We start from the raw sequence: 17,422 nt of genomic DNA, 5'->3' as shown, positions 1-17,422 counted from the left end.
AGAGGATCCCAGGCTGGCAGCAATAACTCTTGTCTTCCATCTGTACCAATTGCACCTGTCTGTCCTTGAAAAGATTTCATGTTTGCAATGCCTTGCATCCTGCTGCCCTTAAAGCTTCCCTATTTACAATTCATGACACCTGTCGTGACATGCATAATAAGCAGATATGACCAGAGCAGAGGTAGTATTTTGAGTGCCCCGTCAAATGCAATGTCAAACCAACAGGGAAAAGCTGTTGAAGTTCCAAACTCTTTGGAGAAAAAAATTATTGTATAATTAAAAACGATACTGTGTATTAAGTTGAAGACACACATTGAATGCCTAGCTGCCTTACTGTAAGATAAACAACCAAAACATTTATACCGTTATCTGATAACTTTATTAACAAGTTAAAAAAAGACAATGAATTACAATATTTACAGAATATCCAGAGATAAATGGAATAAAATTGTAAACAATCATTCTAGGCAACATCACAACCCACCATCAGGGATCAGTGTTCACGGGAGAAAAGGCAAGATGGAGAATCTATATCCAGCTATGGAGAGAACAGTCTGAAGAGAAGAGAGAACAGAATGGAACAAACTAAACATATATACATATATAAGTATCCAGTGTGTTGTCAGCAGGGGCTAAATTGGGGTGGGGGGGAAGAGGGGGAGAGCAAACACCGTCCACCTTAGCAGGTGAGACCGCATACAGTGATCATTTTGTGGATTTCTAATGAAAAATTACCACGGGAAAAACAGCTAGTTTTGGAGGACACAACCACCACCAACATCACTTCCCAATCCACCCTACGGTTCTGAGTGGGCCTGCCTGCTAACAAGCTCCCACATCAATGCTTAATAATAATAATAATATAACATCCTTAATAACATTTCTCTAATGGTTTCACTGTCAAAAAAGCTAGGCTAGTCATTTCAAACAGAAAGCAGGGGGTTTAGAGATTCAGCACCAAATCACCCCCTATTTTTTAAGTACAAAAGAAGAGGTGATATGGCATTACCAGACGTTGAACAACAGCTTAATAACATTGGATTAAGAGCTGAAGTGCTCTAATTGGTTCTCTTTTGATTTATTTCTTATTTTTGTTTTATCATGAGACCAACACCTAAAGGAAAAAAGGTTAAAGTATCCTTTCTGATACACCACAGTTTCAAACACTTGACAAGTAGTTGGTTTTTCTATACACAGCTGCAGACAGGCAGATTACCCATAGTGCACTTCAAGTGACTTGGGTTCCACCCATCCTTTCCTAAACATGGTTAATTGTTTTTTGGGTAAGAAAATCTTAGCCAACTCAATATTTTGGTTCTGAGAACTCAACTACCTTTTTGTGTTTCATTTTTGATGGCTTGTGAAAGACTGGCAGAATCACTCAGTACTGATAAATGATTCATATTGGTCTTTTTTAATCATTATATTTTGATGAAGCTTGATTTATTTGCTATTGTTTATCTAATAAGGCTTTGGGGTATTTGAGCAGCAACTTCCAACATTTACAATCTCTGCCTTATTCGCCAGCACAGCTCACGGCCTGGTCTAAAACAAAAAGCACACTTATAAGATCACACAGGGGCATCCTTACAGGAAAACAGAACACACATCATTTCACACTGGGGAAAGAAAAGACACCCCAAAGTCTTCAGTTTTCACATTGCAATCTTCTGCCCTAGCACACCTGTTGGTTCACACAAACATCAAACATCACAATTTCTCTGTCACCAATGTGAAACAGCCGCTTAGGTCACGCATACTGCTACAGTTGTTGACTTATTGAAGGTTTAAAGTTGCGTCTGATACCGAGGTTGCGTTCCAGAACACCTTGTTTTTCTTTTTACCTTTAATTTTTTTTTCAGTTATTCAAGTCACACATCACCCGGCCCAAGTGTGACGTCAGTGACATGGAACACAACCAGACTTATACAGCTCGGTGACAACAGCAGCTCACAGACACACTGAATTCCCTTTGCTTCCTGTCCGGCATGTCTCCATGAGTGAAAGGTTTGGAGGACGAATCATGATATATAAATGTTATTGACTCATGTTGCTGGTTATCATGTTGAGGGAATAGTGAGCCAACTGTTCAGTCTATGACTATATGAGATTGGAAAGCTGGAAAGCAACCATGAGTGGAAGTTCTGAGAGAGCCAATGGCTGAAAAGGCATACAGGATTACTTCAAGAGAACTACACTATAGCAAACTTTGGGGCAAACATTTGTTCTAAAACAAATATATAGAAACAATAAAATTAATCATTAATAAAAGTTTGCAACATAGCTAGATAAATAAGGTGCGACTATTCCTCTAGGAATATTTATACTCAGGTAACACTAGGCTAACACAGAACAAGACAAAGGTTGTTCAGGCCAAATCACAGAAAGCTTTTCACATTGGGCTCACTAGCCAGTGTAGAGGGGTGAGGTTAGCTTAGCTAGTCTAGTTCGCCTCTGCATGTGCTTTAGACTGCTACCATGACTACAGAGATCTGTGTCGACACTGCTGTATGACGCCAGCTTGAAGGACAGACTAGAGCACATTCAAATACAGAGCTGACAGTTCCTGAAAGTTACGCATCTCTCAGAAGTACAGTAAGTCCACAGTAAGTGAATGGATGAGAAAGTATCTTAGCTGCTGGAGGGTTCTGAGGAGATTCACATCTAGGAAAGAAGGGAACGTTGCATGGTGGCTTTTCTCACACCCTCTCTTTCTGTATTTCTCATCTCAATATAAACTCTTGTCTCAAAACTGGGATGAAACGGATGTTCTTGGGCCATCAGGGGTAACATATGGGTCATACGAGGTTGTATAGGGTTCATATGTGATAGGGCGTTAAATGCTTTGATGCCTTATATTCTCAAGACAAACCCTGACTGGGATCATCAAGACTCAAAAGGTGCTTCAATCAATAATTGCCTTAAATCTTACTTTCAATTTAGAATAATAAACAAAACATTTTAGAAAATAAATATCTTTAGGGTGGGGCTTTGAAAGTGTAGGCCGCAAACATAAGCTTAAGGTCCACGTCTTTTGTCACTATTGGTTACCAATATACTGTTAACTTTTTCAGATCTGTCCATCTAAGGGACCAGGATACATTTTAAGGTTTAGCCACTTAAAAACATAGGATGTCACAACCTAGGATTTCTAATATGTAACACTTAAAATTTAACAAGACGATTCATGTTTGATGTTTAGTTTTCCTTTCTTTTAGTCGTCTTTAGCAGCTGAGTTTTGATACCCAACCCAACGTCAATCCAAACTGATTCATGGTTGCCTTGGCCAATGACGCGTTAGGCCACAGTAGTCCTTTTACGTTTTATTGGTCATTTTTGGTCTCAAGCATTTCTTTGTCTTTCTCGTTCAGATTGTTCAGGCTCTGTGATAGGTCTGTGGAGTGTCCTTCCTCGGATCCCATGCCGTTGCTGGATAGGTCCACGGTGCTGTCCGTCAGAGTAGCTGACCCAATAGGAGGTGGAGCTGAGGAGTGTATTGCTGGGGCAGAGCTGGGGTCTGCTCTGATGCTGTTAACAGTCCTGCAGAAGGGAGTAAGGAAGGCAGGGGGCAAAGGTCAGGGATCCAAACAAACTTTAATAAATAACAGTGGGAGTCCTGGGATTGACAGAGAAGGAGAGAGACAGAGAGAAAAAGAGAGAGAAAGAGAGAGAGAGAGAAAGAGAGAGAGAGAGAAAGAGAGAGAGAGAAAGAAAGAAAGAGGGAGGAAGGGAGTTGGGCAGGGAGTGACAGAAATAGGGAGTGTAAGGAAGAGAGTGGAACCGAGTGACATAGATATTAAACAGGGAGAAAGAGAGAGAGTGACACAGGAAGAGAAGGAGAGTGCCTCACATGCCGTGTCGGAGGACATGTCGTTCCCACTCTGTATTGTCAGTGAAGCAGCGACCACAGAACTCACAGGGCAGCTTCTTCTCCACACACTCTGGCCCACCACTGCTGCCAGGACACACTGGGAAATACAGTTCAATAGGACCCGTCAGCAGAGATAGGCCTACACCGTCGAGACAAAGTAAACGGTTTCCGCCTCACATCAAACAACTTTGACACCCCTCCGTCCCGTTGATCTTGAGCTACCTTGTGCCTCGAGCTTCTCCGCCTCTTCCTCGTCCTCCGCCTGCGTCTCTTGCTCCTCCTCTTCCTCCTCGGGCTCTTCCTCCATCTCCTCTCTCCTCTCTTCCGCCTCCTTCTCTGCTCCTTCCCTCTGCTCCGGTGCAGCAGCTCCTCCTTCCTCTTCCTCCTCTCTCTCCTCCTCTTCCTCCGCGCTGCTTCCCCTTTCCTTCATCGCGTCCAGCTGATCCAGGTTGACACGCCCCATCAGCTCAAAGTTCCTGGCCACCTGACCGACGACACAATCGACAACACATTTGATAGATCCTGATCTTTCTCGAACCGCCTCCTTCCGTTGCTTGCGATTACAGCCGCCATGTTCTGGGTGCTTAAATGTCTTTAAACATTGCTTAACCCCACCCTCCGCCCACCCACCGGCCAGCATCTGTAGTTCACAGCCTGATGCCCTCTGGGACTTATAGTCCTCACCAACCTTGTGTTCAAGACGTAGGTGCTCCTCCAGCTGGTTCCTCTGCCTGCAGTCATAGTAGCAAAGCTGGCACTGGTAGGGCTTCAGGTCGTCGTGCTTGTGCAGGTGCAGCTGCAGGGCGCGGTCGCTGGAGCAGGTGAAGGTACACTTGTGGCAGCGGAACACCAGCCCCTGTAGGTGACGGGACAGTTTGGAGCGACTCACCTCCAGGGGGGCTACGCGCTCCTCTGTGTGGGGGGGAAGGGGGGGATGGGAGGGAGGAGAGAAGGAGGGGGAGCCAGAGAGAGACGGAGGAGTGAGGAGATCTAGAAATATGTGCACTGTGTCCACGACTGTGTCAACCGTACAGGATGATCCTGTCGTTAAATTAAACAAACAATGACTAGCTCAGTCCTTCACATATGTAGAGACCATGACATGACTTGGTGAGCCCTCGGTACACACGCACGGCCGTGTAATGTACCAGGACTACATGGGATTCTGTACACTAGGTCATAAACAACTACACACCCTGTCAGAATGCGTAGGATTATCGCTTCGGGAGCGTGCGGTTAGGTACAACCAGTATGTTAAACCTATTCTTTTATGTCTGTTTGTACGGTTGTATAGTTTGCAGTTTAGTTGTGTCCCGTGTGTGGAGCTATGAAGGCACCTTGAGGCTTCTGTGTTTGACGATGTGGTCGATCAAATAGCTGTGGTGTTTGGTGTGGTACAGGATTAGGTGCTGGGGATCTCGTGTCGCGTGTAGTGGGGTGGTTTGGGGTGGCGAGTACCTTTGTGTAGGACGATGTGGTCGATCATATTGCTCTTGTGTTTGGTGTGGTACAGACAGAACGGGCAGCGCAGGTCTTTCGGCCCCTCCTCCACCACACTGGTGTGCCCCGCCTCCACGTGGAGGGTGAAGGTCGACCTAGAAGATGCGTAGACACACACACACACAAAGAAAAGAACACCCCGTCACAGACAATAGAGAACAAATATATTGATGAGTCATGAGAGTACATGACGTTATGTATTCGTTTCACATCCGTCCAGCTCTCCACCTGCACGCCACAATCGGCGGGCTGTCTGCTTACTTGTGGCAGGTGAAGTAGGAGCAGTCTTTGCACTTGAACAGCTTCTTGCCCCCGTGGCGGTCTCTGTAGTGCCGACGTAGGCTCTGCATATAGCCCGAGCTGAACTCACAGAACTCGCAGGTGAGGACCCCGCCGTCATGGCGACCCTCGGGCACAGGGGGGGCGCCGGGGGAGCTGGAGGTCACGTGACTGCGGGACGCCAGCTGGTAATGACTCAGCTGCTGTCGCACGTCCGCAGGTTCCAGATAAGCCGGGTCTAGCGGGGCGATGAAAGAAGAGAAACATGATTACTTTGTGTTTTTTAAGGAAAATATTTGTGGTCAAATTCATGCAGGAACGCAGCACGTTTTTTTTTTTTTAAGGAATCGCAAACTTCAGCACTGTACGTGTACAGTCAAGAAGCAGTGACTGTCACCCCTTCTCTTCCTCCCTTCATTGTCCTCCTCTCACAGTATGATGATATCAGTGAAATGGCTAATTTTCTCATCCAATCGTCCTACTTTGAGTCTCCTCCACACCAATAAATAAACCAGTGTGAGTGTGAATGCTGAGAAATGCTTCATACAGCATTGCTACAGCCAACCTAGCCACCCGAGAGGGAGCGAGAGAGAGAAAGAAAACGCTGAAGAAAAAGACTATTTGACTTTTTCAAATGGCATTGTATGCATTTCTGACTTTGCAAAACGGGGAAGGGAAAAATCTAACGGGGACTGAACAATGCCAGACGTGATTCATAGCAGACATTTTTTCTCGGAAGTAAGTGGAGTGTGTGTAGGTGTCGACTGCGGAGAGATGCGTTAGGAACGTGGTCATTCATCTGGTTAAGTGGTTGTAGCAGGGCAAACCCTGCTCCAGGGTAATATAACAGCAGAGGTGGGGGGAGGGGTCCTTAGAGGGTAATGGAGAAGAGACACTGGGACGGATCCTCCTGTTACACACTGTACCTACATGTTACAAAGAGACTTCGGTGGCCGTGCTTAGTGCTCATGTGACACGCAACCCTGACATAGGCCTGCTAAGTGCACACGGGATAAGAAGCACAAGGGCTAGTTCCAGAACGCCGTTGCTAGCTTCCACAATCTAAAACAGAGTTGCCAGGAGACTACATTCTAGAAGGGAGGATTCGGAAGGACTGCAACATTCTAGAACAGAGACTCCAGGAGACGCCCACGTTCCAGAACAAAGGAGGCGGTAGGTCTGATTGTGAGATGACGGATTGCCCACCATCTGGATCTGTGGGCAGATGGACCTGCTCGGGGTCTGTGTCCAGCCGGACGGCCCTCTGGGCGGCCTGGGTGGCGGCCCTGATCTTGGGCAGGGTGAGGGCCTCGCCATGGTCCCTCAGGGAGTGGTCCTTCAGTTGACTAATGGTGGACGAGGAGAAGGTGCAGGACAAGCACTTGTAGGTATTTTCACCTGTAAGGAAAAGCAGAACAATCAGTACTGTGATAACCTTTATTAGTGATGATTAGTCTGGTATAATCAGAAACAATTTCAGAGTAGTGCCCTGAATCACAAGTTATTTTCAAAGCACCAATAGCAGACCGGGACACTAACCGAAGCCCCAATAGCAGACCAGGACACTAACCGAAGCACCAATAGCAGACCAGGACACTAATCGAAGCACCAATAGCAGACCAGGACACTAACCGAAGCACCAATAGCAGACCAGGACACTAACCGAAGCACCAATAGCAGACCAGGACACTAACCAAAGCACCAATAAATGACCATGATACCGATAAGAGTACATGACACAGAACTTTCTTTTTAAATTCTCTCTTTGACAGTTCCCTATGATGGCCATTCACAGCCTGTTCAAGGGTGAATTTCTCTCCTTGATATTGGGTGTGTACACGGAGGAGGCACGGACGTTCAGACAGACAGACCAGGGAAACCTGAATAGAGAGGTGCTGACACCTATTTTCTGCTGCTTTACCCTTGAATGGCTCTAGCACCCTACTGAGAGAAACTGTGTCTACATGCCACTGGCCATAGGCTTCATATAGCATACCACAACCTCACTTACAAATACCATCCTGCAAGGAATGAAGGGTGCAATCATCCAATGCCTGCGATGAGATGTCTTTGATGAGATTGGGTTTACAACAGGAGTTACATGATGTTTTGACAATGAAAATGTGTGGGAGGGGGGACATAGAGCAGCAGACAATGCAGGCCCATTTTCCTTCGAGACGTAATCAAATGGCAAATGGATTCTGGTGGAGTCGATTATCTGAGGTAATTGTTGGATCTGAATCATTTTTCTTCTGCTCTCAAACCAGGACAGAGATAGTATTCTTGACAGGTTTTTAAATGGTCCTCCTGCATTGTCCTTTCTTATGATTGACTCTCTAGTCTATGCCTTAAAAAATTAAATAAAAAAGTGCATCACTGCCCCCAAGGAATCAATTTTTGCTGTCTGGTTCCTTCTAAACACAAAATATCTCTAAGAAGACAAATGAGCTCACACTGAGACTGAGTCGTCTACTAAAAGCCTGTCTGAGTTTTAGATATTCCCTTAGCGCTCCCCATGATCCAAAATATATAACAGGAAATCTAGTCAACTCAAACTTCTATATCACAACAGTGAGTTTACCAACCACCTCTCCTTGAAATCCACATTGGCCACTGCTTATCAGACATGGGTGAAAAAAATATTTGTTTACGAAGGCGCTTGATTCAGCTCCTGCAGCATGCCAGATGGACAAGCGGTGTACTTTTGATACTATTCCAAAGGTTCCATTGCGCTGGGCAGTGGGCAAGCTAAATCAAGCTCACCTGAAAGTACTTGGCAGGCAACAAAAGATAATACTGATAACCCAGGTCTGGTGCTAGCTGAGCTTGCTGTGAGGAGGGAGAGCGGCGTTGTGTCGTACCTGCATGGGCTTTGTGCAGGTGGCTCTTGAGGCGGCTCAGGTACGCTGATTTAAAGGGACAGAGCTTGCATCTGAACGGCTTGTGGTGACCATGGTGAGACTGCACGTGCCTGTCCAGGCTGGAGAGACGGGCAGGGCGAGAGTTGGTTAGTGTGTGTACAACGTGTAGAGAGATAGGGAGAGAGAGAGAGAGAGATAGATAGAGAGAGAGAAAGAGAGAGAGAGAGAGAGAGAGAGAGAGAGGGGGGGGGGGGGGACAAATGTAGAGGCAAGAGAGCAAGATGAGGAACGGAAGAAGAACAGAAGCACAAAGCAAAGAGAAAAAGGGTAGAGTATACACACAGAATTCACACATTTACTCTGGAACTTATCTGATGATTCGTAAATGAGCCCTGGGAATCGAGAGCCCCAAACTGTTTACTGTGATAACTCCATCATCGCAGTCCCAGTCACTCTCTAGTCAGGTACTTTCTGTCTGCCTACACTGGTCTGGATGTGAACTCATCTACCCAGAAGCCCCTGGTGAGCTGTGCCGGTGGAGCGAGGCAGTGTATTCATCTGCAGACTCAGGGTGTCATGGGAACGCTTGGCTTTCTGGGTCAGGGCACATGCAGTAGTCAGGATTACACCAGGGACCTGCAGAGATGAGGTCCTCTGTCCATTTACCTCATCCTGTCTCTACCACTCTCACTGTCTCTCTTTCTCATTCTCTCCTTTTCCTCCCGCCTCTCGGTTTCCAATTCGGAGAAAACAAATCATTCTATCAACATTCCCTGGAGTCTACACTAAAGCTTAGTCTTAATCAGAAATTAATTGATGTGATTTAGTTAGGAAACCAATTGAACACACAGCGTTGTTAACACCACTGCTTAGTGCCAAGACCTTGGAACACCTGAGCATTAAGTTGCATCAATTCACAAGGCATGTCCATGTGTACTCTGAGTCTTGACTTAGCTCCAACGCAAACAAACTACCGGCTCTAAACATACAGCCGTGGACCCTGAGTCACAGAAGTCCTGCTCTGTGGACCCGAGCACGGAGCTACCATTCTGTCACACTACGCATGTCGTCAGTCACTTGTCATGTGGGTCCGTCTGTCTGTTTATCTGTCTGTCTCTGCTTACTTGTGTCTGAAGGGCGAGGCGAACTGGCAGTACTGGCAGCTGTACTTGTCCTCCCGGGAGAAGAGAGCCATGGCCGAGTGGCTCCTCTCGTGGGAGCGCAGCCCCTGCATGGACATGAACACCCGGTCGCACTGCGAGCAGGGGTGCCCCCCCGCCACCAGCCTCTCCCTTCCCTGGCCAGCGGGGGGCGTCGCTACACCCGCCAGCATCGACACCGGTGCCGCCTCCTCCTCCTCCTCCGCCGTCTCCATGGCAACAGGCCCACCACCGGCGACGGGGACCATGGCTGTCATGCTCATGTCCATGGAGCCCATCTCCACGGCAGATACCTCGTCCTCCTCCCCCAAATCCCCATTGGTCAGGACCTCTGGCGCGAGGGACAACGGCACCTCTGTCACTTCCTGCTGTTAAGAGGAAGTGAAATGATTAGGAGAAAGTCATTTCTGACATGTTGCCCTGTTGTTACCTTAAAACCCTTCCCTGGCTCTGCTCCCTCCATGGCTCTGCACCCGCCCCCTCAAAGCCCTTCCAGTCTCACTGCCCTCTTTCTGCCTCCTTTATAGCCCTGCCTTTCCAAGCTCCTGCCCCCTCTATGCCCTCACCCTGCTATATGCCTCTGTTTCCGTGATCCTGGGGAGGCTCAGAGCACTTTATCCAGAGAGCCAGCCTGCCTTTTTATGGACCACAGGAAGCAGAGAGGCTCTTGCAGCAGGACCTAACCCTAACCTTCACAGCCTCATAAATAAGACAAACTCAGAGCCTGGCAGCCTTTCTGTCTGCCTGTCTTTCTTTCTGTCTGTCTGTCGGTGTGTCTGTCTGCCGGCCTGACTGTCTCACACATTTGCAGGAATACAAGCACAGATGCAAGAACACTGCAGGTCCTTCATGACAAAATGCTAACTGCTAAAGAAAACAGGACAACAACGTACTGCAGTGAATGAGCAGTTTTATGGACGACTGCTCCATTTTTCAGAAGCGGTTTCAGTTATCTGATCTCCAGTCATGGACATGTCCTTTACTTTCAATCTGTTCTCCCCCTCTTTCCCTTTCCCCTCCCGCCGCACACTTTCTCTTTATTTCATGTTCTCTTTCCTTCCTCGCCTCTCCCTCCTCCCTTCATGCCATCTCCAGTGCAACCTAAGAAAGGCCCTGACTGGCCTACAATCCAAGGCCTTCATTTGGATTGCTCCCAGTCCTCTGGCCTGCGTCCTACTGCCAAGTCCCTGGCAGCCTCCTCTGAATACCAATGTCCAAACGTTTACCAACACACTTCCCTCAAACCTATATAGCTTCTCCCTTTTCTTCTGCTCCCCTCCACCTCCCCTCATGCTCAACCCACTCCCTCACTCCCCCCCGCCCTCCCAGGCCCCCAAGCTCCGTAAGTCACCGCATACCACGGCCCAGCCTGTCCACCCCACCATAGAACTACCTCACTTGTTTTCTCCCAGTGGGAAGTTGACATACTGTCTACCCACTCGAGGGCCTCCACCAGCAGTAAACGCAAATGGAAACAGAACCGTAGGCCAGTAAAACAGACCTCTGCACAAAGCAGAGGAGCCTGCAGTAGGTGGCGGGGTGGGAGTCCAGAGAGAGAACCAGTGAGAACGGAGAACAAAGTAGTCATAGAAGAAAGGAACTTTGTGGAGGCCTACTCCTTTATAAAGCAGCTTTAGCTGCAATGTCTGGAACAGGACATCCTCACTAATCCGTCTGTCTGTCCAGCGTGTCTAAAATGAGTCATGGAATAAAACCTCAAGAGGTCGACTCAGGAGAACCCCCCCCCCCCCCCCTGCAGAGGCCAAACTTAAACATGGTAGCTAAATATAAATCCGAGACACTAAATCATGTAATAGCACTTATGGGTCGAGAATATGAACTCAGCAGAGCTGGCAGACTTGCGTTTTTCAATCAACAGAATGAGGATAAACACAGACTTGGGGTGCACTTGATGCATCTCACTCTTTGAGGAAAAAAAGGGCAGACATTGAGGCAAATCAAGTGCACCTCTTTTACTTTCAAATACTGTCGAAGAGTGGATCTCTGTAATTGACCCCCCCCCCCGGTTGGATAAGCAAACTTAAGTACAAGAACAAAGATATGTGCTCTGACCTTGACGTGGCCCTCCTTGACCTCCCCGTACTGCACATGCTTCCTCAGGTGGTTGCAGATGGCCCTCAAGGTGGGATGCACCTCCACACAGAAGTTACACCTGAATCCTATAGGGGCCTTGTTTAAGGGATTGTCCTAAAGAGAGCAGGGACATGAGAGGGGGAAAAAGTAAGCAGGATTTTATTGAACGGACAAATGAGAATGAAATCTTCCTTTGATCGCTTGAGCTGGTGACCACTAGTAACACTATGAAGGGTAAATGCATGTGAAGTACATCTGAATCACCCTGAGCAGTAAAACCAGATGGAGGTACAGTATCTACTGTGTTTTCATCTCTTCTCACCTTCTCAGGCTTGGCCTCAGGCGGCTCTGCAGCCTTCTGCTTGCTGAGGAGCTGCCTCCGTCTCTCCTGCCTCATAGCCCTCTTCTGGAACTCCTCATTGTGGTTCATCAGGTGTTTCCCGAGGTCCATCAGACCCAGGAACTTCATCTCACAGTGGGCACACTGATAGAGCTCTGCCCCATCCTCCTCAAGAACAGCCTGGATCACAAAGTCCCTCTTCAGATCCTTGCCGTGGTGGTCATTGTAATGTTCAGAAAGCAGCTCGGTGGTACTGAAGGATTGCCTGAAGCACTTTAGGCATTTAAACGGCAGCCATTCCGCTTCTTCTTCAGGCATGAGTTCCGGCTGGACCTCCATCACTCCTTCTTTTTCATCCTCTCCGACGGCGTGGACCTTCTCTGGTTCTTTGGCGTAGATGACCGTGAAATAGCGTCCCAGCTTGCTGGAGTGCTGTTTCTTGGGAAAGACCCCCGGGTGGCGTTTGATGTAGTGCGACACGATGCTCTTCCTGCTGAATGCCTGGAAGCCACAGAGCGAGCACTTCCTCCTCTCCACAGCCAACCGTAGGTCATCGTTCAGCTCTACGCCATCCCCGTCTGATGACACAGGCAGAACCACTTTGCTGGGCTTGTCTCCCATGGTCTTGGAGGCGGCCAGGCAGTGAGTATAGTATGCGTCAATGTCATGGCGTTTCTGGTAGTGTGCTGCCAGGCCTTTGCGGATGGGGTTGGTGTAGGAGCACAAAGCGCACTTGAATACGTTGTTCTTGCCTTCGGGCTGAGCCCGGACGTTGTTGTGTTTGATGCGGTAGTGTCTGGCGATGCCTTTGCGGGTAGAGCAGAAGTACTTGCAGAGCTGGCACTTAAAGATGGCGTGCTTCTCTGTCTTGTTGATAGGGAACTGGGACAGTGCCAAGTCATAGTCACTGATCTCCTGGACGTCAGACACCCCCGTTACGCTGGTAGCACTGCATTCGGCCACAGGCTCCTCCCTGTTGGCTGAGAAGTTTGGGAGAGAGGGAGTGAACATGTCTGAGGCTGGCTGATTGTGATATTTCTCGTAGTGGATCTTCAGTTTTTCCAGGGTTCCATGTGTGTAGGGACACATTTTGCACCTGTACGCCCCGTAACCCTGCCTTTGGGTTTTACACTTGTCGTCCCCTTCACTGACGTCTTTGATGTGCTCTATGTCGTCGGCAAAGTCCTCGGCGGTGACCTTCACCAGCGGGTGCCTCTTCTGGTAATGAGTGAGGACCCCATGGATTCGAGAGTTCACATACGGACAATGACGGCACTTGTAGACGGAACTGGGGTTGATGTCCGCCTCCTGAGCAAAGTCGGCTGCTTTCACCTTCATTCCGGGGTGTTTCTTCCCATAGTGAGTCAGCAGCCCATGTAGGCTGTTGTACTCGGACAAACATACCGTGCACTGGTACGGGTTGTTAGAGATGCTGGAAAGACGAGGGTGGGGTTGGTGCTGGTGTTGATGAAGGTCTTGAGGCGTTGTGCTGATATCCAACGCCCCGTCTTCCTGAAGCGTCTGATAAACAAAAGTGGTCGCATGTCCCTTGGTGATTGGCTGGTGCTGTTTGTCGGGTGACCTATTGGTCTTGATGATATCCAGTAGTATCGACTCGTCAGTCTTTATGGCCCAGGGGTGAACAGCCTGGTAGTGGTTGGTGATGTCCCAGATGGAGCAGGCCTCAAAGGCACAATCTCTGCAGCGGTAGTGCTTCGACTCTTGGTTCACTCCGGCTTGGGCAGCAGTGGAGTCCGGGCCGGCCCACAGCTTGCTGGCCATGTAGGTGTAGTCCACGTTGTGCTCCGGGTGCCGTCTCTGGTAATGCAGGAGCAGGCCGTTGGGCTCGGCGTGGGAGTAGATGCACCACTCACAGTGGTAGCCTGCCTCGAGGATACCGTCCTGGTAGGCCCAGTGTAGGATGGTCATAGCGGTGGCCTTCACGGTAGGGTGATCCTTCTTCAGGTGCTTCTTGAGAGCGTAGACGTACGGCGAGGAGTAGGAGCAGTGTTTGCACTTCAGGGAGCGGAGGCTTCCGGACGTTTCGGGATCGGTCGGGGTGGGCGTTGCAGCGGGAGTGCTGCCAGACTGGACCATCTGGGCCCGCTCACGCTGACTGCGAACCACTGCCGTGTGACGGCGGACCAGGTCAGCATTGGCCTTGGTGTCCCGGTGCTTCTTCTGGTAGTGGATGAGAACTCCTTTGACAGTGCGGTTCCCGTAGTCACAGTGCTGGCAGAAGAATAGCATCTCGGCCTCTCCTTTCTCCGCACCCAATCTGGAGTGTGAGGTCCCATCATGTCCGTTGTTGTTGATCTGTTTTAGGAAATGCTTGGGAGGGGCAATCTGTAACTCATCCATTAACTTCATCAGACCCGGGGTAGGTGAAGCATGTTTAATATACTTTGCTGTCACCTTAATCTCTGGGTGTCTCTTTTGATAGTGAACCAGTACGCCCACTACTGACCGGTTACTATAGACACAATGTTTACAGTAGTATACTTCATCATCTGAACCAAACGGGGAGGAGGTCGATTTTGAAGGTGAGGCTATGCTGACATTGAAGGAGGAGTTAGTGGCCGGCTGAGGCCTATCAACAGAGATCACCCTCATCGTTTTCTGTATACGAAAATACGAAGCCTTCTGTTCCGGGTGTTTCTTCTGGTAGTGCACCAGAACAGAGTGCATATTGGGGCTGGCAAACGAGCACACTTCACAATCGTAGACTACCACGTTACCGCCCATTGCCTCCTTGAGGAGCTCGGCCTCTGAGCTCGACTCCGGTGTCTTGGAGGCGTTCTTCAGAGCGGGGCTGGTCGAAGAGCGGGGAGTGGAGGAAGGCGAGGAGAGGCTCTTGGGTCCAGAGTTCAGGATTTCCCTCAGAGTTTGCGACTCGGCACTCTTGTGCGGCTGCTCGACCACGTAGCTGGAGAAGATCATGGCGTTGTTGATCTTCACCGTGGGATGCATTCTTTGGTAGTGGGGCATCAGGCTCCTGACGTTGGGACTGGTGTATGAGCAGAAGCGACACATGTAGATCAGGTCTGGCTGGTTGAAGTTCAGCACATTGCTGGCCTCGGGGTGGTGATCCATGTAGTGCTGGTGGAGGTCGTTGTAGTTGTTGTATTCTATGTAGCACTCCAGGCATCGGAAGACAGCACTCTGATCCTCAGGGTCGAGGATGTATCTGAAGCTAAACTTGATGTAGGGGTGCATCCTCTGGTAGTGTGTGCTGACACTGCGAGCTGACTTGTTGTGGTAGTCACAGTGTTTGCAGTAAAAGCGTGTCGTCCCCGTCTCCTCGGTGAACTCCAGGGTCTCTTGAAAGGTGTCTCGGCTGTCCTGGCTGCTGTGGTCCTGGATGTCTTTAGGGTTGTTGTCCTCCTCATCAGACATAGTAAGCGCAACGGGGAGGCTTCTGGTGCTCAGTTTAGACTTGGGGTGACTTTTCCTTTTTCCTACTCTGCCCGTCACTCGGGTGGCAGTTGGCTCGTAAACGGTTTGGGAGTTGTATATGTGGTGTTTGCCTTCATGGTCATTGTCTTCTTTATCTCCGTCAGCATGATTCTCTGCTGCCCCATCATCCTCCTCCATGTCCTCCAGGTTGATGACCATGTCTTGTTGGCTCTGGCTGATTTTACTCTGGAGGTTGTTGGCTATCTCGTCTATTCTGGTCCTCTTCTTGACCGGAGACAGATCCAGCGGTAGATCGTTGATGGACTTCCTTGCCGTTTTCCCTGTGAGCGTCTTCTTAGAGGATAATCCCAGGATTGAGGTTTGCGTTTTCTGTACAAAGCTTGGTGGCGGGTCCACGTCTGGGTCTGCCGGCTCGTCGGGGGAAGGGTCCAGGCTGGTGGGCTGGACGTCCACGTCGTCACAGTAGGAGTGTTTGTGTTGCTGATGGACCCGTAGCCCTTTCAGAGTGGTGGTGGAGAAGCTACAGAGGGTGCATTGGTGAGGGTTCTGCTGGTTGGCATCATGGACCACACTAGACTTTTTCCCATTGATCTTAGTAGCTATGCTCCCCCCATTCACAGGGTCCGAGGTGTCGTTTTGTGGGTCGGGGCTTTCGCTGGTCAGGTCCATGGTGTCCCAGTCAGAGGAGCAATGACTCTGCTTGTGGGTACCTAGCTTCAGGGGGCTGGTGCAGATGAAGGGGCACTCGTCACACTTATACACGGTGGTCTTCCCAGACAGGTGTATGTTCTCAATGTGGCGGGAGATGCTTCTTCGATGCATGGTGAGGAAGGAGCAGAAGGGGCACTGGAACCTGTTCATGTAGCGTCTGAATGGGATCCCTTTTGTCTCCAGCATCTTGTTATCCTCTTCAGACAGAAGCTGCTTAACTGAATCCCCTGCAGAGGGGTCACTGAGGTCATCCATGTCTTCCAGGTCATCCCCAGAGCTGCTCCCTCCAGAGTCATCCTCGTTGAGCATGCTGGTGTCCAAGTCTATGGCCGAGCTGGAGATGTCTGACACGGCGAAGGTGGACCTTTCAGAGAGGATGGAGGACCCTGTGCTATTGGGGACTACTGCCTGGATCTGCGAATACTGAAACGCAGAAATGCCGGCCACCATCTTGAGAGGGGTGACAGCTGAGGAGCTGTCATTTCCACTTGCGCCATTGGTGGCCATGTCGGAGCAGGGCGGGCTTCTGGGAGAGGAGGGCGAATCCGACTTAGAGGACCCTGCACTTCCCTCCCCCTCTGATTGCTGAATGGTGGAGACAATCTTCACCATGTCACTGTGTTTGTCCATGACGTGGTCTGTCCAGCGGTCCCTGCTCAGAGCCTGGTAGTCACACCACTCACAGCAAAAGGTTGTCTTAGACTTCATTGTGACCGAGCAGGATTCGTCCAGGTCTTCGGGAGACTCCGGGTGCTCCTCCTTATGATGCATCCTTTGGTGTTTCAGGATCCTGGCTTTGCGAGGAGATTTGTACGTGCAATACTGGCAGGAGTAGACCATGGAAAGGTCATTGTGTGTTATGATGCTAAAACATGGCGGCTCTGGGGCTTGGGAGTCCCTGTCGCCCTCAACAACGCCGTGCACCTTTCTGGTGTGGGCTGTCAGGAAGGATTTTGATCTGAAGTAACGGACACAGAATTTGCACTGGAAAAATGGAATCAAGGAATTAGCTGTTGGTATGGGTTTTTGGTGTCCCGATTCTGGAAAACAAAACAAAATGACCAATCAGTTTTTATCATGGTTTCTATTAATTCTATATTGTGTGTGTGTGTCTTTGTGTATTTGCATGTATTTGTGTGTTTGTATGAATGGTTTTGACTGTGTCTCTGTGTAGTCCCCAATTAGCATA

The 17,422-nt window shown here is 49.2% G+C and overlaps 1 protein-coding gene across 2 annotated transcripts in view; it reads right to left on the bottom strand.

Moving 5' to 3' along the window:
* Positions 1 to 356: 356 nt before the first annotated feature.
* The window catches only part of znf462 (zinc finger protein 462), a 31,449-nt gene continuing 14,383 nt past the window's right edge, over positions 357 to 17,422 (bottom strand). Inside the window, exons 3-13 of one of the 2 annotated variants that reach the window (XM_067250045.1) lie at positions 12,088 to 17,273; positions 11,745 to 11,879; positions 9,636 to 10,039; positions 8,512 to 8,630; positions 6,857 to 7,048; positions 5,633 to 5,888; positions 5,330 to 5,466; positions 4,560 to 4,783; positions 4,094 to 4,355; positions 3,851 to 3,968; positions 357 to 3,540 (exon numbers count right to left, since the gene is read on the bottom strand). In XM_067250045.1, coding sequence (XP_067106146.1) covers positions 3,324 to 3,540; positions 3,851 to 3,968; positions 4,094 to 4,355; positions 4,560 to 4,783; positions 5,330 to 5,466; positions 5,633 to 5,888; positions 6,857 to 7,048; positions 8,512 to 8,630; positions 9,636 to 10,039; positions 11,745 to 11,879; positions 12,088 to 17,273 — 7,250 coding nt within the window. In that variant the 3' untranslated portion in view covers positions 357 to 3,323. The remainder of the gene's footprint in view (positions 3,541 to 3,850; positions 3,969 to 4,093; positions 4,356 to 4,559; positions 4,784 to 5,329; positions 5,467 to 5,632; positions 5,889 to 6,856; positions 7,049 to 8,511; positions 8,631 to 9,635; positions 10,040 to 11,744; positions 11,880 to 12,087; positions 17,274 to 17,422) is intronic. The other variant, XM_067250046.1, reaches the window with a different exon arrangement.

Source organism: Osmerus mordax, chromosome 14 (assembly GCF_038355195.1).
Source record: "Osmerus mordax isolate fOsmMor3 chromosome 14, fOsmMor3.pri, whole genome shotgun sequence".
NCBI classification, from domain to species: domain Eukaryota; kingdom Metazoa; phylum Chordata; class Actinopteri; order Osmeriformes; family Osmeridae; genus Osmerus; species Osmerus mordax.
Note: the sequence above shows the minus strand (reverse complement) of the source record. Positions and strands in the feature narration are given on the sequence as shown.